This window comes from Strongylocentrotus purpuratus, unplaced genomic scaffold (assembly GCF_000002235.5).
Source record: "Strongylocentrotus purpuratus isolate Spur 01 unplaced genomic scaffold, Spur_5.0 spur5_scaffold_9, whole genome shotgun sequence".
NCBI classification, from domain to species: Eukaryota; Metazoa; Echinodermata; class Echinoidea; order Camarodonta; family Strongylocentrotidae; genus Strongylocentrotus; species Strongylocentrotus purpuratus.
Window position 1 is genome coordinate 8313146 of NW_022145615.1, and position 25068 is coordinate 8338213.

General features: G+C 37.0%; 1 protein-coding gene across 1 annotated transcript; it reads left to right on the forward strand.

Annotated features, from left to right (window-relative positions):
* The first annotated feature begins 5656 nt into the window (after positions 1-5656).
* On the forward strand, positions 5657-24416 carry LOC752518. Its single transcript, XM_011681410.2, has 14 exons — positions 5657-5975; positions 7870-7896; positions 9123-9329; positions 10017-10193; positions 11170-11346; positions 13120-13317; positions 15947-16132; positions 16553-16720; positions 17235-17437; positions 18561-18757; positions 19880-20086; positions 21405-21501; positions 22968-23163; positions 23973-24416. Exons 1-14 carry the CDS (start codon positions 5927-5929, stop codon positions 24116-24118), a joined length of 2235 nt encoding a protein of 744 aa, XP_011679712.2. The 5' UTR covers positions 5657-5926; the 3' UTR covers positions 24119-24416.
* Positions 24417-25068: the final 652 nt, after the last annotated feature.

Here is a 25068-nt window from a genome sequence, read left to right on the forward strand (position 1 = left end):
AAAGTGCAGGTTTCTTTTTTTTAATGGTTTTTGTATGCTAACATTGTTAAAGTGAGGGAAGATCCTCCAAGAAATCAGTAATTATTCCAACGATTTTAATAGAAGCTTAAAATACCTCTTGGATATTTAGATTGATTCATCATGGTGTATTTCTTAAAGGAGTAATTGATGATTGAAAATGAATTGTATGTTTATAAGTGTGAGGTCTATGTTTATCTTTTTTTCGTAAATGTGTTCATAGACTCAGGGCCGGGTTTACGTAAATCAGAAGAATACGGACCCATGTATTTAAACAGAGAGACTGGATTCCTACCCAATACAATATGTGATTAAAAATAGATCGAAGCTGAAGAAAATGACGGTTAAAACGAATTTTATCTGAAAATATGCATTTCTTTTTTAAAGGACATTCTTTTATATTTCATAATTAGTACATACTTTGTAGCCGTTCCCATAGCTTCCTGAAATCCTTCACTACTGTTTCATCTTTGACAATGTGAGAGTTAACTAAAAGAAAGGGATTTTAATAACAAAATTAACAACTCACTGTACGATTTTTTTTCCCCTTCTTTTTTCGAGATATAAGTTCGCGAGATGAAAATATAGTATTCCTTACTGTGTCTATATGATTAACATCCACTGCAGGCGATATCAAAAATCTTCGTTAAAATGTTCGTTATAATCCCTCATACTTTTCGAAACTGGTAGCGCCCTTTGTTATGTATTTTTCATAATGGTTATGTTATATGTCATTTGTCTGAATATGCTCACAATAGTTAGACGCACGACATTGAAATTAATATATTTCTTAACTCATGATCTTTTGTTACTGTTACGTAAAACATGTAGAAAGAATAACTCCTTTGCCTGTTTTTGCTGCTTTGTGCTCGTTCAAATATATAGCATTGACTTGATATATTGACAAGTCAAATAAATTGCCAACAAATAATCACTAGTGTATGGATTATAAACAGAAACATAAAGCTGTAGTATCATGCAATAAAAATAATGTTGAATTGTTAATCCTTAATCCTGCTAATGGAGAATGAGGGCGTCACATGAAAACCAGCCAAAATGATACCTTCATACTTTCAGAAACTGGAAGCGCCCTTTGTTATAAGATTAATGCCTATGGTATAAGTCATTTGTTTGAAAACTCGAACCATGAAAATAATAGATGCACGACGCTACAATTCATATTTCTTATTTATGATCTTTTGTTACTGTAACGTAAAACAAGTAGATAGACCAACTTTTTGCTTACTTTTGCTGCCTTGTGATTGTTCAGATATATAAACTTGACTTGATATATTGACAAGTCAAATAAATTGCCAACAAATAATCACTAGTGTATGGATAATAAACAGAACGATAAAGCTCTAGTATCAACAAGTTTGTGGAATATTTCATCCTTAATCCTGCTAATTGAGAGCTGGACAGTCACATTATAACCAGCCAAATTGATCAATACAAACCAATGTTACCCCTGTATATCAAAGACGATTGTAACTACTTTCAAAAATTAAACCTAACACAAATTCCAATAGCCTTGCGCTTCACCTATTGAAATGTGCAAAAATGACAATGACGTACTACGTAATTAGAATATGATTTTTATGAGAAATAAACTAATATATTCAAATGACCCTTTAGTGTATTTTTCGAAAAATATGTAATTGCGATCGTGTTATCTCTATTATTAGTAAAACAAAAAGTAAACAAATGACAAAGTTGCAAAGAACAACAAAGCATTTTGATTGTTATTCATTGATGGATTGAACAGGTACCTGGCCACTCGAACTCTGTTAGTCGTTTTGATAAAGGCCGAGGTAGGGCAAGTCTTCCAATGAGACCAGCTATGTTCACTAATTTTGATTTTTCAAAAGTGGTTGGATAAATGTACAAATATTTAAAAAACGACAAAAGGAGGAATCAGAATTTCTTTTTTCAGCATTCTCTGCAACACGAATCTTGTAAGAAAAAGTTGAAATTGAAGAATAGGAAGACGAGTGAAAATAAATCCGATGCAACTTGCAAAGAACAATCGCAAAGTATTTTTATTTTTTTTATTTCAATTTGATATTAATATCAGTATTTGGTTTCCTTACCAATAATTATGATGATAGATTAAAAAGATGAATGCAAAACTAACGCACGTACAGTTTTATTTGTGCACTCGTCTTTATATATAAATACACATACAATTATATATAGATTGAATAATGTCCAACAAGATGAAGAGAACAAAATAGTACAGCATATATCAACTTCCAACGCTAGATGTAATACACAAGTGATGGATTGAAATTCACAAGCCCTTTCGACTTATTCTCTTTATCTAGCGTAAATTTGTTGTGAATTGACATATTTCTACATATTATTTATATATATATATATATATATATATATATATATATATATATATATATATATATATATATATATATATATATATAATGACTATATACCTTCAAGAAAGAGGGGATAAGCAAAATTTAACCGAGAAGGAAAAAACATTGCATTTGGATTAATCAATATCCGTAATTGGGAAAATGGACAACGTTAGCCTTTTTAAGAGTTGAGCAGATTCCCCCTTCGGAATTACATTTATCCAATAATTGGTCAGTTATAGAATTGCGTAATTTCTCTTGGGAGGATCAATTGGGCAATCGACTGACCTACATAAAATTGTTACCAACAATTTGGCAATTTAGGAGTTGGCCAACTTACGCTTGGTTATCTACTTAATATCAACAATATAGCGTAGAAAGGGGGAGGGGGCGAGAGACACAGACACAGAAAGGGAGATAGTCAGGGGAGAGAGAGAGAGAGAGAGAGAGAGAAAGTGTTGGGCGGGAGGGGGAGTGGAAAAAAGTGGAGAAAAGACAATTATAGATCGGCGAGAAGAAGAAGAAGAAGAAGAAGAAGAAGAAGAAGAAGAAGAAGAAGAAGAATAGGAGGAGGAGGAGGAATGCAAAGAGGGAGAAAGAGGTAGCGGACAAGGACTAGCATGAATTCAAGAAAATGCGAGATTGGAGAAATGAGAAAAAGAGAAGAAGAAGAAAGAGAGAGAGACAGAGACAGAGAGAGAAAGAGAGAGAAAGACAACACCATTCATACTGAGCCAAAGGCTTACACAAAATTAAACAATTGAACGAATACCCTCAAACAAGAAGAAGAAGAAAATCTAGCTTTAATCCTGTGTGGTTATTGTCAATTTCACCAACTGCATATGGTCTTTTCAACATACAGAAACTATACACTAATATCGCCTAGAATCAATATAAGGTTTCTTAATAGATTCCCTATCAGATATAGCACTGGCTAAAGGTTGTATTAGTTAATCCGAGTCACCTCTTTATCGCTGATAACATATCCATTCATACAAATATATAATGATTTTACACTATTTAAAATGATTTGAGATTGCATTTTCCCAATCTGAGATAAATCAATTAATTTAAAATTCAATTAAGTAATTGAAATGAAATTTAAAAATTCCGGTTCAATACGAAGTGCATATCAAACTAGCAATATGATGGTACAACTATTGTAAGAGAGCAATTTAGGTTTGACCAAGATGGGATCATATAAAAATTGTTGTATCCTTCGAGACATGACGACATATTTCAATGGTTCTCTGCTACTAAACATGACATCACATTACATTTTAAGAATCCGTATTAGTCAAGATTTGCACAAGGAAATGAAAACAGAAGAATGCAAGCCAAAGATATGTCAATGCGTACACATCAGAGTGGAGAGGCAAACACTCGCAACTTAAACTTTGCTCTGTCTTTCAGCAACTTTTTCATCGGTAACATTGCACTACCAGCAGACCCAACCCTCTAAAACAACAGTCCTTTGTGGTTGCCTATTACCAAACTTGGAGTTGTCTTTCACCGTTTTATTCTTTCATTTTTGCCACACAAAATATTTCGTGATAGATCGAGGATAAATAGAGCAAAACATCACGGATACTAAAGTTGACATACCTGCAATTCTCCAAGCGACCCTTTCATTAACCCGTATCCACCTCCTATCCAAATATGCCGACCTGTTTGCATCCAAGAATGAACTTGAGTCTCTGTTTACCCATCGAGAAAAACAAAGTATAGAATATTTGATGGATGGATGAATGGATGGGTGTATAGAGAAGTATATTCTCCAAAACTGTGGAAAAGTATTTCTAAAAAGACACTGAACGTTCTTTAACAAAAAGGTTTTGTAATAATCCACTGACGTTTATGTTAAACAACAATGTAAACACCTGCGTTATATTTTTTGCAATTGGCGATATAAACATAATTTAAAAGACCTCATGACTTGTCATTAGTTTGGTATTAGCCGGCCACAGTGAAGGGAAAACAGGGGAAACTTGACAACTTTGTTCTAATGAATTATGTGTCATTGTATATGTTGACTTGTCTCTTGAACTGTCAAAGGACTATTAAAGCTACATCATGTCATTTATTTCATGTATATATCCCTTGTTCATTTGGCCTAGACGATATCAAGATTCAAATCATGTTATTTCTCATGCAAAACATACGTTAGTACAAAACGACATTGAAATATTATTAGCGATTTAATAGAAGTATATTACTCCAAAATGTACAATGAAACAAGACAAATATAAAAGTAATGGCACGAGAAAAAAGGAACTAACTAGAAGCAGAGCTTGTTGAAGTATCAATGATTATGTGGGTAAGATTTGAGACTGCTTTCTATCACCTAATGACAAAGAAGTCAACTATTCTCTTTATATGTGGGGCTGATCGAAAAAAAAAGTTTACATGTACAGTATTATAGGCACTGATCGGCTTTCAAACCCGTCTGTACTATTTTGGCCTGGAGGGATTAGACCACCAGGGTGGTCACTGACAGGTGGCTATCTCATTACCTCAGCTCTCAATTAACATAAGAAAAAGAGGATCATGGGGGACCAATGGTCACCGATTAGGCATTGTTTTCTATATAAAGGGAGCAAGTACTGTAGCTACAAGTAGTACAGTGGGGCTTTAAAAGGCCGTCATTTTAATGACGCAGAACTGCGTCGGGGGATGGCAAGGTCTCTGACCCGCCATGTGAGGGGTACGTAGTTTACAGAGTGAATGGAAACCGAACAGGGGGTGTTTCACAAAGATCCTAAGTTGAACTTATCTCTAAGTTGGACTTAAAAGTTATGGAAAGCCATTAGCATCCTTGATAATATTTTGTAAAAGTTATTTTAAAAGGCATAATGTTGATTCAAATCATTCATACTTTCTATTATCATGAAAGATTTCATGTTCTTGATGTGGAATTTATGAAAAGTCTAAAATACTTCAATTTATGCTTTTGAATATATTTCATTTTAAGGCTACAAATGGCTCCCCATAATATTTAAGTCCAACTTAGAGTAAAGTTTGACTTAACATCTTTGTGAAACACCCCCCAGATCTACCATCACGGAATTGCATTACTGGCGTACCGGTTATACGCCTTGTAAAGATTGATTAGCGCAGGTAATAGCGCAATAGAAATGGCGTGTTGTGAGTATACGCAGTGACGTATCCTCACCATAAACGATGAACTTGAAGGCAAATATGATCACGCCTATTTAACAATGCTTACCTCTTTATTGATTCACTCCCCTATCCCATCCACTGGATTCACTGCAAGTAGCTCATGTTGTCAGAATAGTTCAAGTTCGTCTTATTGTTGAACTTGGGGTCTCTTTCATTTCTCTTTCAAGACCGACGCGGGACGGGTCTGTATTTTTGTCTTCCGTCTCATTAGTACCATAACACAAGAAGGAGACCTCGGAATTTCAATTGCACTAATCAGGAGAAAGGAGAAAGAGTCGATGCTTTTAATTGTTTATCACTTTCTCCAAGGACCACATTAATAGTTAGATTAACAAGAGAGAACACTATCTGCCAGGATGTATCGTCTAATGCTGCAAGGCGCTCTTTTAAGCGTCGTTGTCGTGGGTAAGTACTGAGCAACCCGTTTAATCTAATAATGTGTCATTCTCTAATGTTATGCCGTTTTTCTTCTTAGTTTGTTATTTGTGTTAACTATAAACTGCAGGCCCTGATGTTGCCATCAGAGTTGATGAAAAGCGGCCCAGTAACTATACCAAAGCTACATTTCATGTCAGTGTGATTAAACAATAGAAAACATTAAACTAAATGTACTAAATCATAGCAATAAAAGGTTGCAATTTATTAATTAAATTCTCATTGACATATCTCTTGATTCTGCCCCATGTTTGGTGCAGGGGGAAATAGTTCCACGATCGACATGCCCTTGGTATGTATGCAGATTGATGAAGATCCGTACGAGACTTGGCGATGGTTTCTAAACATAGATTGATGTATTGCTAAGACGTTTTGATTTCAACAAAGGTGCATAATATCTGTAACCTTTCTCTTTCAAAGGTTTCATTCCCATGCGGAGGAATACCGTGGTACAAATGTTCCCGGTGGTGTCACTTCATATTAACACCGTTTGCGCAATAGGCATTTTGCAAAAAAGGGGTAATTAACGGTGATGTTCGCAGGTTTAGAAAACTACGTGTATTCCGAGCAAGAAATTTCAAGAAAAAGTGTCATGTACTTAACCCTAAAAATGCTGGGCTATCTAAGGTCTTAATAAGTTTCTTGATAGCGCATGATTCTCACTGAATGTATTTATCTAGCTTGTTACCCCTCTCTCTTTCTCTCTTTCTCTCTCTCTTTCTTTCTTCCCCTTTGCTATCTTCTGACTTTTTCATCCTACCATGTTGTATTTCATGTACTGGGTTTGTACCGGTTGTTATGCAAATTCTGAATGATACTATCCGAAACTTTACTTGCAACTTGTTTTCTTACTATGTTTATTATATCTAATTTGATAGGAAGCTGTCCAGACAAAACCTTTTCTTGTTTTTTTTTTTTGTACAGCTGTGCCTTATTCTGTTTTGTATTAATTCATTTCACATGTATATACTATCCCAATTTATGTATTATATTGTACATGAAATTGTATTTTTTTTTTACTTGTAAAATGTTTTGAAAGATGGAATTCAATAAACTGAACTTAACTGAACTGAATACGGTCGGGGGGGGGGGGGGGCAAAAAAACGAAATCTTAAGGGGGGCATCATGAAAAAACGAAACTCGATCGGAATGCCTTTGGAAAGGCGGCGCTACGGATGGCTTGAACAATTCAGATCGGGCCAAAAGTAGTCTCAGACTGTGGGGACTATCCTCCCGAGCACAAGGTAGAAATTTCAGGGACAGCTGACTACTCACTGGCCAGGAAACCGACGTCGCGGTTTATGGTGATGGTGATGTTGATGGTGCCAGTATACAGTTTAAATAAGATATCATGAATTACGTTCGCCCAAAAGTCAAATTGAAGAACACACTTTAGAAACTTAATTGTATCGTTAATATTTTCTCCCTGTTTGTAATTCTCTTGTAATGTTATTCGTGCCAATATTTCCTTCCTGTCTGTGATTCTATAAAAGAATAATGGTCATTATTTGAAGTTGAATCAAGATTTGCAACATATCTACTTGAAAATGTTGTTATTCGTGCCAATATTTCGTCCTTTTTTGTGATTTCGTAACGAAATTTGTGTGAGTGTTTGAATTCGAAACAAGGTTTGTAACATTCTCACCTGACATGTTTTGTGTATTGCTAGTGTCGTTTTTTTTTTCTTCTTCTTGTTTGTAATTCTATAAAATGATTGATGTGCATGTTTGAATTTGAATCAGGACAGAAGTTTTGTCTGTAGTGTCTACGTTTCCTTTTTGTTCTTGACTTTGCGTTGGTATGTGATAAATCCAGATTTTCAGCATTAGCTTAAAACTTTTTAATGTTTTCTCTTCCATTTTAGGTCTGGTGAGGGCGGAATGCGGAGGAGGTAAACAATCTCTTTACATTCAATCATATATAAACTCTTACACTTAAACAAATCTTGAGTAAAATGTAATAAATATTTAGCGATTCCCCCCTCCCAAAAACACACACATGCAGACACACACACACACACACACACACACAAAGCAGTAAACATATACAATGATTATTGGGGGGGGGGGGAATAATTCACAATATTGGATAACCCTTTACCCAAGATTGTGTTCCATTTCAACTAACAGTGATGCATCCATATTTCTCAGTAACCAAGTCTGTTTAAAGTGTAGACAAAAACTGAATATCCACTGTGTGCACTTGCTACTTGCCTTCGTCACCTTTCTCAAATTTGATTAAGACATATATACATAGGCCCCTCCTTCTTACTTGTTTATTTCCTCTAGTTGACCCCATCTACTCTCCTTTTTGCGTTCACCGTCCAGACCCTTCTACGTCCCCTTTCGCATTTCTATATTCTTACCCATATATCACTAGGTGTTTTACACATAGAAGATTCACCAATACCTTAAATTCATTATCCAACCCCTCAGTGCAATATGTGAACATCAAATTGACCATGTTTATGACATTTTTTTTTTTGATTGATGAAATTTATCGTCATTGCTACTACATCGAAGAATAGCGACGATTGCAGTCATATTAATATTTTCGTATAGCACTCAGGTGGAGTAAATCGGTACTCTTCGGCAGCCAAGTAAGGCCCGTTACTTTTTTTTTTCGCGCGCTTTGTTTCCTTTGTATTGTCCGATTTTGGCTTTCTGAGTACAATACGAACAGTTTTAGAATGTATTGTCACCAATAAATTTTTAATACATGTTATCGTGTATACATTTGAGGTTAAAAAATAATGTTTAGCTGTATTTTATGTAACGGATTTTAACGTTAACTTATAATTTGTAAATATTTTTATAATTCGGGAACACATCATCAAACTTCATGCTTTTAACGCGTTAGCCCTCCTTTATAATGTTTACCTTCTTCGTGTTAATAATGATCTTAGCGTGTAATCCAATATCTTACCTACTCTGTACAATGGCATGTACTGTGTTTGGAAAAATGTCTGAAATGTAAATAGTTCAAGTGTAAATGTCGATATGTATTTATGAAATGATGATATAGAAACCAATAAATCAATCATCAATTTTACCGGGATGAGAATATTGATTGAATCATTGGCTCTGATTCTATGTTTGACTTCTACCATGTTAACAGACACGACAGCTTGTGACACAACGACCATTAACAGATACCCTCTGGAAGGGGCCGATGATGCAGGAGAAATCACCTATGACCCATCCGGATGTGTGGCCACAACCGCAAGCACAATGATTAGCTGCTCCGGGACTCTGCTTGGATTTAATTCACTTGAATGCAGCGTTGGGGACTGGACTATCGCAAATCCTACCGTGTCGTGTTTCGGTATGTGCACAAAATACTACATTCCCAACGAATGGCAAAGATTCGATCGATTTGCAGTCGATTTAAAGTGGATTTAAAGTGGGTCCAGCGGATATCGTAGTCACACCAACGAGACAACAGATCGACTAAACCGAAAAACAATAATCCGTTTCAATTTTTTTTCATAGGTTTTTATTCATTTCTCTCATAAAGAAAATTGTACATAATTTATAACAAACTAACAAAACAAACAATAGTAATAACATTAAACCGGGACGAGAATCGGTTGGTCCGGTCTGGAGTCGGTTCGGCGGTAAATCGAATACCCTAGCCAGATCGACAAGACACTAGTCCGAACAACTAGCCATTACCCTCAACTGCTATACATTACCTACGGGAACCGGGTGACTCTTGGATAGTAGGCCGAAACATATTGGAATGAAAGGAATCCTATAGTCAACAAGTTTAATATTTATTGTCTTTAAACATTACGATTGGGTTACTCGTATCTCAAATTGTGTAAATGCTGTTTTATGATATTACTATGAAGGTATGTCGTAATTAATATTTCTATTATGTATTAGTAGTATTAGTAGTAATATAAGTAGTAGCAGTATTAGAGGGAGTTGAAATGCACAAAACATTTATATAGCGCCCACATTGATTTAACGGTATCACTAACAATTATCCAATCTATTATTTGTGAAGCTGCTAGCGGGTGTCCCGTACCTGATACTCCTACTAATGGTAATACAACGGGAGATGATTACAGTCTCTTCGAGACAATTCAATATGTCTGCAACGATGGCTATAAGAGAGTTGGAGCTGATTCTGCGTTCTGCGACTCTACTGGGGAATGGAGTCTACCAGCGCCTAGATGCTTAGGTATACACACATTGTACTCGTTGCACACGAGGCGTGATTTGCCTGACGCAGTAGTGCGTCAGAGACTTTGACGCACCTTGTGAAAGTGACCTTGTACACAAGTGAAATGACAAGGGCTTACGTTGTGTTGAATTGGGGACGTTTGAGCTAATGGTGTTTTGACTAGCGCAGGCAATAACGCAACTGAACTAATGCCGCGTGTGCAATGAGGGTAAATGTATTAATTGATGCAAAGGAAGTAAGGAGATTGAAACGAAAAGTACAATTCGATATCAGGTGGTTATTGAAATAGACAGATCAGTGAAAAAAAAAATTGGGAAAAATCGATATAGGAAACAAACATGGATGTAATTAAATTCCATTAAAAAAGATAAGTGGAATAAATTTCTTCCTTTTTTTTCATCTTCAAAAAGGGCGTTCATGGTTAGATATCGAATATTTAAAAGTTTTATATTCAATAAAAAAAAATAGTATTAGAAATGAGATGTCGATGCATTTTTTATCGTCCGATTCTAATCTTATTACTGGGCCTATCTTCTTAGATAAATATATTCTTGCTCCTTTATTTTTCTTGTTTTGTCTTGTATTGTTTTATCATTTATTTCCAAATATTAGTGTGACTGGTTAGGTTTCCTTGAAACCATTTGAATACCAGCCCCAATTTCGATTACGTTGACTCATTCAGAGTCTCGTTTAAAAAAAAAGTTAATTACCATATTTTATTTTATTTTAACAAATAGCCTACTGGGATTGAAAATGTTATACAATCACTTAACCTATTACCCTTATCACTGAAGAGGTTAGTCTGACATAGGTCAAAAGAAGAAGAAGAAGAAGAAGAAGAAGAACAAGAACAAGAAATTGGTCCAGTGAAAGCCAGTGAAAGCCAGTGAAAGCATACCAACAAAAAAAGAATGTTCACCCTCTGATTGCTTAGAAAGAACTAATTTCAAGTTATTATCTTGTTTTAACGCAGGCTCTTGTACCCGACCAAACCTCAATGCCACAGTGTCTATCACTCCCGAACAGGATACCTACGAAGACGGTACAATTGCGCAGTTCACCTGTGACGACGCCACCACTACCATGACCGGTACCGATGCCTCCACGTGCCGCGACGGAGCATGGTCGCCGACCCCTCCCGCTTGCTACCGTAAGATTACTTTAAAGACAATTTCAATCTCGACCAGCCACTATCAAAGCCCCACTGCACTACTTATAGCTGCTTGCGCCCTCTATGTAGCAAACAATGCCCAATCGGTGACCGCTGGTCCCCATGATCCCCTTTTTCTTATGTTAAATGAGAGTTGACTTGATGAGATAACCACCTGTCAGTGACCGCGCTGGGTGGTCTAATCCCTCCTGGCCAAACAAGTACATACGGGATTTAAAAAAAGTTTAAAATCAGAGAAGCAAACTGATCAAAATAGAATTGTTTTTTTTTTTAATTTAAAGCTGTAATCACTATACGTATGTGCACTTTAAATTGGCTGAATCGGTTATGTCACTGTGACGCGTAATGCTGGATAACTTTTCAATTTGTTTCAACACAGAAAATTACAGAACTTTTGTTTGTTAATCCAAATATATGAATCAAGGGGTCTTTTCGTTTTAGAGGTACAATAATGATTATGCTTTCCATAATGGCTTATATTTTGGGAAGTGCCCCAAACAGGAAAACGACAAACGGGAAAGTTGTTCATGAAAACCTCACAGTCCTCTGACCAAATTGCCAATTTCATATTTAAAACATTAATATAACCCCCTCATTATTAATTGTCTTCATTCTATTTCTCTTAGTATTTGTTTTGTTTTGCTTTTATACCAAAGAACTTAGGAAAAGGACTGGATTACCGTTTAATAACAATTTATTACAATGTATGTGCCAAACTAACTTTCTGAAAGAGTAATTCCAACAAATGTTCTCCACATATGTTTGAGCTTGCGTGAGTTTCAAGTTCTCGTTAACATCGAAAATGGTTGTAATTTGTTTAATTCTCAATACATTGGACAAATTCTACTGACAGCTAGTTGTGTGCCGATCGTAACTCATGGTACACTACACAATCCGACTGCGATCCGAGTTTGGGAGAATTTCCAATAGCATATGATGTGATCATTCACGCGTGTAAGATATTAAAGACCGTCAATACTACTGGGCCAAAAGGGATTAGACCACACAGCGAGGTCACTGACAGGTGGCTATCTCAATAACTCAGCTCTCAACTAACATAAGAAAAATAGGATCATGGGGGACCAACAGGCACCGATTGGGGAAGTTTTCTAAATAGAGAGAGCAAGTAGCTACAAGTAGGACAGTGGGGCTTTAATGATCGAGTATCTCGATAGCTACTTGAGTTAAAAGATTCAAAAATTCGATGGATTTCAAACTTTCCTAGAGGAGGGAGAGGTAAATCGGCTCATAATCGTAGTGACGTCAGACGCGTATTGCTAATGTCTTCGATTTGATTTGGCATTTGGCATGAAGGTGACCTGGTAATGTGGTTCATTATCTCGACTCTCAATTCACGAGTTGAGGGTTAAAATCTCAAGCTGGCACCAATGTCCTTTGGCAAGACGTCAATCAATGTTTGCCACTCTCCACCCAGGTGTAAATGGGTATCTGGCAATCGCTGGGGGTAATAATTTTTGCAGGGCCCTTTGAAAGAACAGCAAAAAGGCTGTTGAGGCTTCCCTGGGTAAACACAATTATTATTGTCAACTTAATTCGTATTACTCGCTAATGGTGCATTGATATCATTTGGCGAGACACTAACTACAGTTAGTTAAGTCATTTCATATAGTTGCAGCACTTTATAGATGGACGTACTATTATTATTATTATTATTATCGTTATTATCAAAGCCTTCCAAATAATGTGGGAACAAAAATATAACATATCGATCCGAATTTACACATGGTACAGGTAAGTGCACCATAGGTAACACCAATTCATCAACCCTCGGAAACGGCCTAACAGTGGGACAATTAGTTGACCATCAGACCAGTATTGAGTTCCAATGCGATGCTGGACGGCATTACAACGAAATAACCCTCGGGAGTACCAGCGGTGTCCAGGTGTGCAACGATGGCGAATTACCGAGCCCCTTTGCTTATTGTCATGGTGAGTACAATTTATATATATATATATATATATACTAGCAGGACCCGCGGAAATCCGCGGGATTCTAGAGGGGGGCGGGGGGTGTAAATACATATATAGAGACTGTCTAAATTAAAACCACCAAGAACTTTATTTGCCATTCAGGCCATTAAAAAAATATACATGTTTAGTGTCCCCGCCCGCTTCCTTTTTGGGGGCCACCTCCTATATTTTTTTTTTTTGAACAGCTTCCCCGCCCGTTTCCTTTTTGGGGGCCGCCTCCTATTTTTTTTTTTTTTGAAATTTTTTTTATTTTTTTTTATTTTTTTAAATTTTTTTATAGAAAAAAAACAGCGTCCCCACCCGCTTCCTTTCTGGGGGCCGCCTCTCCTATTTTTTTTTTTTTTTTGAATTTTTTTTTTGATTTTTTTTTTTTTTTTTTTTTTTTTTTTAAAGAAAAAAAACATGAAAAGCACTGCTAAAATGTATTTCTGATCTTAAAAAAGAAAAGAAAAAAATTGTTGGCTGCCATCTTGAAAAATAGCCTGAATGTCAGGGAAAATGTACGGAGCAGCCATTTGAAAGAAAAAAAAAAAAAAAAAAAAAAAAGGGCCTCGATCCTCCTTCCCATTTTTCAGAAAAAACAGGACGCTAAACGTGTTTTTTTTTAAATTTGGCCTTATATAAAAAAAAACAAAAAACGATCCAACTGTACCGGTAGTTATTCTTTAAGCCACTGGAACTGCGTAGAGTTCCGTAGTGTGGCGTACCGACTACGCAGAAATTAGGCTGCGTATTAATGGGAAAATAGTCCCTGCGTAGGTTATGCGTAGGCTGGCGTACAGGTTTGCTTATATGGTTGCTTACTGTGTGGAAAGCTTTTACTGCTTTGACGATCTGGCGTAGGGTAGCATAGTGTTGCGTAAAAAGGCGTACTTTCTGCGTCAAGTTTCTACGCTGAAAGTACGCAAAAAAAATTAAACATGTTGACTTGTTTTCGTTCATCTTGCGTACCCCTTTCTGTCCCTCAGCATATAGTAACGTAGGCCAGCGTAGTTGGTAGCAACACTACGCAACTCTACGTATTGACCCCACGCCAATTAGTGACCCGCAAGTGTCACAAATAAAGTATTAAAAATATGCTCATCTGACCCTAATTAAACGCCTAAAACCCCCGAGCTTTTGGGGGTTTATGGCCCCTTGAAACCCGTGGACCCCACGCCTATATTGTATATACACTCAACTCGCTGCGATCTGATCTCTCCCCCCCCCCCCCCCCCCAACTTTGAAGAACGTAACCCCCGAGCTTTTGGGGGTTTATGGCCCCTTGAAACAAATATACACTCAACTCAGGGTTTCAGGTTTCCTTCTTCATAATTGCCTATTTAAAAAAAAAAACATTTTTCTAGTTCAATAACTAAGTTTTCATGCATTGATTTGATGCAAGAACTGTAACATAATAGACCCTAGATTGTGATTATTTCTGACCATAAATTTCGATAATTATTTTTCAAAGTAAAATTTTCACAAGAAAATCAGACAGTCGTTTAAAAACGTAGACATTAGTAATACTTTTACTAATTCTAAGCTCAGGTTTCGTAAATCTATTCACGAAACTATATTGAAATCGCGGCAATAATGATGCAAACCAACAGATAACAATTTCAAAGTGTCAAATCTCTTCGACTCGAGCTCAGCTCAGCTCTACTCACACACATAACACTCCAGCGTAACTCCACGAAGCTCAAACACAGGCGCCGCAGGCCTCGGACGCCTGCGGTGCCCGGTGCCGGTGTTGGAGATTCCTCGAGTTACTGCACTGTGATGTGTGGTGACTGAAGTTAGCTTGCGACTGAATTGTCAGTCCAATGGTTTTCTTGTCAAAACTTTCCCTTTAGAAAATGATAATCAAAATTGAGTACACATGGCCGTAATAATCACAAAATAAGCTTTGATTTCATACCTCCATTCACGAAAACTATATAAAAATCGCGGCAATCATGATGGAAATAGGTCTCTAAGTTTGGACGTCGACGGGAAGCCCCGTGTATCTCTTGTGCAGCTACTACATGCAAATCCATGCAAAGCACATCCTAGCTACAACAAAGCACATCCTATAGAAAGATGCTTTACTCTCGGTAATCCCGCCCTTTGCATAGAGCATTTAATACGCAACTTAATGTGAGTGGATAGTCATCGGTCGTGTGTCTACGGATGTCATGTTGAATATCCATGAGGTATCTCTGTCGTCACGCATATCCTGCATTATGCATGTCGCGTCTGTTTTCGCCCTGGACGTCGACACGGAGGAGGACCTCGGGCGGAGCATAGCCAATTCGCTAGAGTAGACTCTCCCGCGGACGATGGCACCGGTCACCGGTACCCCGAGGGGAGGGTTCAGGAGGAGATAGCCGCACCAACTTGGGTCGGCGATCTCATTAAAAAACAATAGAATACAAAGGCTGGCGGAGACGTCGCGCCCCCCGCGGAGCCTTAGCGTATTACTATTATAGATATATTTAATGTTAAAAATGTAATGAAATAACAAAATGGAAATGAGATAATAAACATAATAATAAATCGAATGAAATAAATTGAAATGAAGAAAATAGAAAAGAATACATGATTGTTATCTTATTTCAAAATTCAGCGAACTGCACAGCTTCCAGCTATACCCCTCCTGAATTTGCCGTGGCCGAACCAGCTCTACCCACCTACTACGACAAAACAGATATCCAGTTTACCTGTGAGTCCGGCGTCTTGTCCGTCCCCGATGTGACGGGTACTTGCGCTGACGGCATGTGGGGTGTCCCAAGTTTTGAATGCATTCAACCATGTAAGTAAATGGGTTGCTCCAGATTTGATGGTGTCAGTATGGGGAGGGGTAGGGACCGGACGGGCACAGCGCATAAATACTTGACAATCAAGACTGAGAGAAAAGAATAAGAGAGTATTAAAGAAAGACGAGAATGGGTGAAGAAGAAAGACAAAAAATGCTAGGGTGAAACAGTTAGACATGAGAAAAAATAAGAACCACCCATTGGGCGGGAATGTAGCTTTTGCCTTCTCCCCCATTATTGGCAGTTGTAAATACATGATCGAACGTGAACTATTGATGACAAGTTTACTCATCGCAATGGTAATTATTGAAACACTGGTGGCGTTGAACATTAGCCTCATGTTCACTGCAGGAAGTTTAGTTTATGTATTAGAGAATGATATATTTTGTTATTGGACTTTTTTCCCCAAACCAAAGTGGACTGCACAGATCCCGGCTCTCCGGCCAACGGCATGGCCGTTGGAAACGACTACAACCATGATGCAGAAGTATCGTTTACATGCAACACAAACTTTACGTTGGTTGGTGTTTCTATGATGCGCTGCAACAACGGATCATGGAGTAGCAACGTGCCTACCTGTAACGGTAAAAGCAAGGATTCCTATGTCACTAAGATAACAAATGAATTTGAGTTCCAATACTGCCTTGAAACAAAACTTCATGATTCAAGTTTAATTTTGTTTCATATTTCTCCAAAGGCATAATATTTCATTTAATTATTATTCGAAACAAGGGCTGTCTTGAGAATTAGCAAAACCGACACCAGTTTTCAAATGGAAAGCTATTATGTTATACCAAACATACATTTTTCCGAACAGTCTGTTCGCAACGTCGAGCCTTGATCGCTCTTCATAATCATAACCTGTAGTCCTTCTCAGATCTCCTCTCATGAAAGAATTCCTCTAATTTGCTTTACCTTTATTCATACAATACCACGAAGTCCTCCATAGGCCGAAACCCAAAATAAGACCTCTCTTTCAATTTAAACAGTCCTTTTCAGGGCTACCCACACACTTATGAGTTAAATTTTTTACCTCCTCCCTCTTTTAGACTATTTTGACATTCATAGAAAATCAATATTTTGTAATGGTTGCCATAGAGACTCCTCGTCCAGTCACCAACAGCAGCGTGCGTCTGGAGTGCAGGAGTGACTCCATCCGGGTAACGATCGATCGGTCTATCTTGCCTGACCTAGCAGGGGATGTCATCAGGTTTGAAGACGACCCAACTTGTACTGGTGTAGTCGAAGGAGACAACATCGTTTTCACCACTATGTTTGAACAATGCGGAACAACCAAAGAGGTAAATATTAAAAGCGAGGGTGGGTTCTGATAAAAGTGAAAACAATTTTGAGCTTTTTCATTTAATTATAAAGTCAGTCTGGAAGGATATCGTAATAGAAACGTCCCCTAAAAATAATGGTTCGACAAATGCCTCATATTTGATAAATATTTTGCCGAAAAATAGCTGAAAATTGAAACCAAACTTATATTAAAGATAAACTCCAGTTCTGGTAATGCGATTGCATTGTGAAAAAAAAGGTGTGGAATGGATCACAAAAACAGTTAATCATGTAGCATGTAAGTATTGTTGTGCACTGCAAGGCTCTGGAGTCATCAAAATCATCATAAATTTGGCCGAGTCTTGGTAAAGTAACAAGCACTGTACACAGAAAGCTATATATGGGACAACACACATGGTGTCGGGGCTAGTACTACCTTGATTTCCTTGTCTTTCTATGCTCATTACTCAGCCAGTATACATTTTCTCCCAAAATTGTTTGGCACATGTCATTTATTTGTAATCTTGAACATTCAGTGTAAGTTTCGTTTGATTCTGTGAGAATTATTATTATTTTTTTTTTACCAGAACTGGAGTTTATCTTTAAGACACATGTTTCTTTAATCTATATATATATATATATATATATATATATCAGTTTCTTTTTCATCGCATGCGATTTTCAACAAAGTTGAGTCAATATCTTTTCAATTTGATTATTCTAAAGCCTTACACTTTACACTGGATTGCCTCCAAACATTATTTTTTTCTCACAATATAATATCATTACAGGTCCTAACCTTTAGTTTTTAGCATGACATATTGAAAATGCAGTGGTGTCAGCATTAAGGTTCAAAAGGTGAACATTTCATTTAGTCACGAAGGCTTATAAAGTCTCTCCTAGATTGTCCGAGGAAAAAATAATAATTTCCATTTATTATACATTTATTCTCTATTGTCCTGAATGCTGTATCGCATACGAACTTTAATTGTTTCTATTCTTTTTCACCGTTTGGGCACCTTAACTTAAGGATTAAAGGATCAAGAAAATGCCTACAAACGAAATCAACCAACATTTTCACGGAAACGATTATCCGTAATTTATTAATTTATTTTGTTTTGTGTAATTTCTCCATAACCATAGGAGGATGGTGACTTAGACGTATACAAGAATCGCATCGTCAACGGAAGAAATAGCGGTAACGTTGTTTCCCGTGACATCACTGTGTCCTTCCCCATTACCTGTTTCTACGAGCGCGTACATCGTCTGGAATACGGTTACTCCGCCGTCGGCAGTGCTGGAGTTGTTCAGCAGTCCGTCAGTAGTACAGGCGATTATAGGTAAGACTATCTTGCTTACTCTGACATTAGCAAGTACTGGACAGGTTAATCAGCAGTCCATCAAAGATAGAGGGTAACGTGGTATAGGAAATATTATTATAAGATAATGACATGGATCCTAATCAAATGATTGGTTGAGAGCGTACACGTGACTAGGCACTTATTTTGCCTAACACGTAATTTTCATAATGACCGGTCATTGGTAAAATCATGTAAAAAAAAACATCATTTTATAAAACAAATAAAACCTAATCTTATGAAACAAATAATACACATCCTTTGGTGAGGACATTAGTAAAATTACCCACACTCGGTACCTTCAAAGCAGTCCAAACATCCTCGGCTATCGCCCCCGACTGTTCCAAAGGTACCTTGTGTGGGTAATTGTTACTAATGCCCTCACTGCTGTGTATTATTTGTATACTCTGCTATGAGCACCGCTAGGGTTGTTCAGCAGTCCTGCAGAGAGACCGGCACTGACTAGTAAGGATGTATCGAATACGGTTACTCTGCTTTGCGCAGCGTTCGGGGTTGTTTAGAAATCCCTCAGGGATTCGAGCTATTATAGGGTAAGAAGGTCTCGAATACGGTCATTCTGCTATGAGTAGCGCTGGAGTTGTTCAGCAATCCCTTGGAAAAATGCCTATTGCTCTTGCAGGTAAGGAGGTCTCGGTAACCCAAGCATGGGCAGCACCTAGGTTGTTCAGCAGTCCCTCAGAGATATGGACTCTCACAGACAATTAGGAAGGTCTCTGTATGTCGTTAGTGCTGGGGTTGTTCAGCAGTACTCGGTGATATGGCTTATAACAGAAAAGGGGGTGAAAGCATGTTAAACTTAAGGCATTATCCCTTGCATAGTCATGATATTCTCAAATTCATTATCACTATTATTAAAAAGTGGTTTACATCATTAGAGGCCACTTTAAATCTGGCTATGAAAGAGAGAGAGAGAGAGATAGTGAGAGAGAGGGGGAGGGGTGGACGAAGGACAATCAAATTGTTATGGTTTGTGGATTAATATACAGACATAAATTTTAGAGCGCTTACATTTTATGTCTCTAAGCAACACCAAAAATAATTATAAACAAACAAAATCACGAATTTCTTTTTCTTGTTTTTAAGTGCAACGTTCGGCTTTGAAATGTACACCGACGACACTTTTACGACAAAAGTCGACTCCTCCGCCACCGACGTGTCCGTCAACCAGAGAGCCTACTTTGCTGTGGAAGCCACGACTTCCGCCGATCAGCGAGTGGTCATCGACTCCTGCTGGACGACACCGACGACTGAACCCGAAGACAGTAGGAGATACAACCTGATAACGGATGGGTAAGTCTCCTCTAACATTCAGTTCAGTGAAAGAGAAGGCTTTAATATGTCTGGTAAACAAACAAAAATACACTCCGCAAAAAAACGAAAGTTGACACTATTTTATTGTTCAAAATTGTAATATAAACAGTACAAAGAATATGCCAAAATGATATGTCAAATTACAGGAAACTAATACTCTACCAACATCAATTAAACTCAAGTTCTGAACTTCAACGCAAAATTGGGCACATTCACTAAACCGTTAGAATGTCTAGAGAAATGGCAAAAATAGAGCAAGTAACCATTCAAATCTCAATGAACACGCGCGCACCTGTAAGATATTCTTCTTCAGTAATTAAAATAATAATGAGGAAAATGGAGCTCTGGATATCAACTGTAGTCTCAGGACTGCATGATTGTTGACAAGCATGGTCAACATGCCTCCCCTTTACTGTTACTCGTGATAGTTTTTGTTTCATTGTTGTAATTTGACTCTATAAGATTGAAATGCTCATTTACATATGAAAAGCCAGATGCCCCATTTTCACAAACTCATGTATCGTTCAATGGCAATGCTTACTCCCGTAAGTGGATGGTACGATATTCCCTAATATTCAAAATATGGCGAGAAATAGCTGGAAAATTGTGACTAAACCTTCCTGCATATTGGATGTGTGTAGTCCCATGTACCGATTTATGTGCAGTGAGTGCGCTTTTCGTCGTCATCGAGTCGATTCATTATCATTTTCATGAATCTATAACCTAGCAAAAGACCCTTGTTTCTTATTACTATATACTAGGTGATCAAACAGTTTCAATTAATGTATACATGTAATTGCAAGATCAAAGACCACGTTTATTTTGAGGCGCTATAGACTCTAGTTTGGACGCCATCTAGCTATCTCACGACAATTCGTTGAAAGCTCAGAAACACGTTACATTTAATACTTATATACTGGATTGACAGAGGTGGTTAAATCTTGATAATGTCTCAAACCATCAATTGCTTTATACTACCGAAAGAAAAGTCAACAAGCAAAAAAAAAGCAAATGCAATGACTTGCTCCATAACATTTCAAAAACATTCCAGGGCAATGTAAAATTCAAAGTTACAGTTGATTTTATCTCAAAAATTAATAATATCTCCTTTACTGGATGGTAACTTTACAATATCTAGCAACTTATAATGAATGTTATGTTACAGATAGAACCAATGCTTGGTAAGGTACAATAAACTAAAACCAATTGGGAGATACAATATATATATCGATTAATTTTTATTTTACAGGGCTGTGTATTGATTATTCTTCTTGTATCTCGTTCTGTCGAAATTTAGATGTCAAGTAGAACAGACAGTTATGCGGTACGATCTGGGAATGAATGGACTAGCTGCATTCAGTCTCTCAGGATTTACCTACATCGATACTAGTCAGGTATGTTGACTATGGAAACAAATCTTAATAGCAATCGACTTGAAAATGTAAACATGGAAATACTTAAATGAATAATAAAATCACAATATCAGGGTATGATCAAAATGCATTTCATTCTGAATCGTGATGACTTTATTTCAGTTGTGCGATCGTCTACGAGTTGAAGCTGATTTCGCCTTTACGCCAACTAGAAGACCGAAATAGGCTAGACTTAATGATTATGTTCCTTGTTAGGATTATACAGATAAATAAAGCCTACCGCGCACTCTACGATCCTCTACGAACCAATTTTAAAAGAAATTGCAGTTGCATTGGATATGGAATTATATTGGAAGATATTGTCTTCCTGGTTGAGGTTCTGAATACTGATAAAGTGATATGAATCCTAGCAATGAAGATTTTAGTCCATTCCGTCTTCTGGTTGGCGTATAAGCGAAATCGGCTTCGAATCGTAAACGACCGCACAAGTGAAATGACGTCATTACGATTCAGAGCCGAAATGCATTTTACTCCTTCAATGAAGTTTGCTGTCTCCTGATTTCGTGATTCCAAACTACGATTGTCAAAATTAGTTTTGAATGTTTTGTTTTGAAAGTCGAATGTCGAATGGTATGAAGAAAAAATCGGATGGTTGTCTAGTTTTGCAGTGTGGTGGGTTGGTTACATGCCGGTAATGATAAATGACGTTTCTTGAGGAAAATAAATGTCCTCCAAAAACTGAAAATGGTTAGGTAGTACTTACACTTTTTTTGGTCGTAGTCATTGCTTATCGTTATCATTATAGGCTTACATGAATAATTGAACATAACCTCATAACCATGAAGTTCCCCTTTAAAACAATAATGTTGTGAATATATATCCATTTTCGTATGATATTCACCATCGTTTTGATATTTCATGCTTTAAATTGTAATATGACATTGTTTTTGTTCTCAAACCATTTCAATAATGCTCTCTTTAAAGTTGTTGTTATATTCGAATTTGTTATTGTATTTGTGACCTTCCCTTGCTTCCTTTTCTCAGTTGACGAGGAAATATTTGTCATTTTCTAGCAGTGAACGTGGATGGGTTCATTATAACATCTTTAATTTCCATTAACTGCAAGAAAGATGACTTGGAAAGGCTAATCGGGGACTAGTCACATCGATTTCCTCGTTTAATTTCCAGTTCATTGCGTGATCCACGAAAGTGTGATCTACGAGAATACATACCGCCGACTACCAGTGATGGGCCCGAGACCCATCTCGGTCTCGAATGCCGATGTATTAATGGGTCATGGTCTCGATCTACCCCGAGTCCTAGTAAGAAATGTACGTGATCTTTAGTTTCCTCCTCATCTTGCTGTCGGGACCCCCTCTTACAAAGAGTTGCGATTGGTTTCAACTCTTTGTAAGACGGGGGCCTGGAAAGGTCTCGACTACAACACTGCCTAGAACAAATTGGTCATATTCCCTCCCTCCATGTAGATCTACCTGCACTGTACAGTTGCTATCTGCGGAAACAACGACACGAGTGGCGAGTGTGCACCCTGTGCAAGCATGGCCCGCCGGAGGAGAGGGGCTACCTCAGGTCAGATGAGGGATCTATCCGTTGGACCTGTACGCTGGATCAAGGAAGACAGCAACAAGGTTATGGATTTAGAAATGGCTGTGGAGGATGCAGGTTTGATTTAAATTCGCATTTATCCTTTTGTAAGCCCCTAAGATAAATTTTCTCAATCATTTCGTTCTTTTTACAAGCTTTTACTCCGTCCTGAAAAGAGGAATAATGGACGTACGTTTATTCTTCTTATTATATTTAATTATTTTCGCAGAGAGTTTTAGTGAAACCAGAATAAAAGTATAACTTTGAATCCCCGGGCACATGAGGTCATTGTAATGACTTTATGTGATACTATCGAAGATAGTTTACACGTTACTTGTTAATACACTAGTTGAAATTGGAAATAGAAAATTATATCGGAAAATAGTACATCATAATGATTGTTAGAACTACAAATAAAGGTGTATATCCACAAAAAGTACATTTGTGGATGGAATCATTTTCATGATTTCCGCAGGTCGCTGTTCCAAGGTCCCAGTTAAAACTAGAAGATTGAAATTACCTCATGACCTTTTGATATACACAGAAAAGCAAAAAGTTAATATTTTCCCTTGAAATTTGTTCTCTTGAGTTCCAGCATCCGAGCTGATCGTTAATATTTTAAGAGGGTTTAACATTCAACAATCTTTTTGATAATCATACACACTTTTCATTTAGCGATCATTCACTTACTCATTACTCTATACCTCCAATGCGCTTCTCAAATCATATTCTCTCTCTCTCTCTCTCTCTCTCTCTCTCTTTCTCTCTCTCTCTCTCTCTGTTATTCTCTCTCCCTCTCTCTCCCTCTCTCTCTCTCTCCCTCTCTCTCTCTCTCTCTGTGTCTCTCTCTGTCTCTCCCTCTCTCTCTCTCTCTTTCTCTATTCTAGAAATACTAGGTGTGGATTCAGCTGGTCAGGGTGCCCGGCCCTGGATGACAGCAGTAGCTGTCATGGCAACCGTCATGGCGGCAATGGTTGTGGTGATTGTCGTGCTGGTGAGGAAGAACAGACGACAAAGTTCTCGCTTCAACTAGCTAACAACACGACACTGTCCCATGAGTGAGAGTACTACACCATTAACTGAAAAAGAAAAAGTATCTGTAGTAAAGAAATTCGGTACATTAAATGCTTTGGTTAGTTTTCTGGTGATTTGTAAACGTTGAATTTACGATAGAAACTATGTGTTTGAGAAAAGATATAAACAGAACAAATACACTGAACCTATTACATCTGACTTGTATTTTTTAGAGAATGTAATTTTTCAGATTATTTTTTAGTATATTGCATGATGATGAAAAAAGTGAAAATCATGATGATATCAAATACTACTACTGCTGCTATACTGCTACTGCTTATGATAATGATAATAACATAATTTAATTTATTACAATAATATCAATGATTACAATTACAATAATGATAAAAGCTATAATTATAATAATATAATGATAATAATAATATCAATAATAATTATAATAATATTAGTAATAATAATAACGATGAAATACAAAAATTATAATTATAGATAATCCAGGCTCTGTGAATTTATATTTCATACCAGAACTCATTATAAGTTTTCAATTATATATTCAGTAATACCAAATTACATACTAAAACTACCTAAATACCTTTTTACTTATTGATTTGATTTGTGTAACGTCATCAATATAATGTAGAAACTCGGTATCTCTATTCTCTTATTTACACCACCAAATAATAATAATCGTGGAAAATCAAGTTTTTTGGCCAATTATTTGAAAAAATTAAAATCCAGCTGTGCTGTCATTATTTTAGATATTTGTTTATATTTCTTTTACAAATGAATTCTGGCATAATCTACACAAAATATGAAAGGATAGTAATGCAAACAATTTAAACATCACTCTTTCGAGAGCTCCTTTCAAAGTAAATTACAAAATATATCGAATAGTTAAGATCAATCTTTTAAAGTTTTAAAGGTTATTATCCATGCCAAAAGTACATC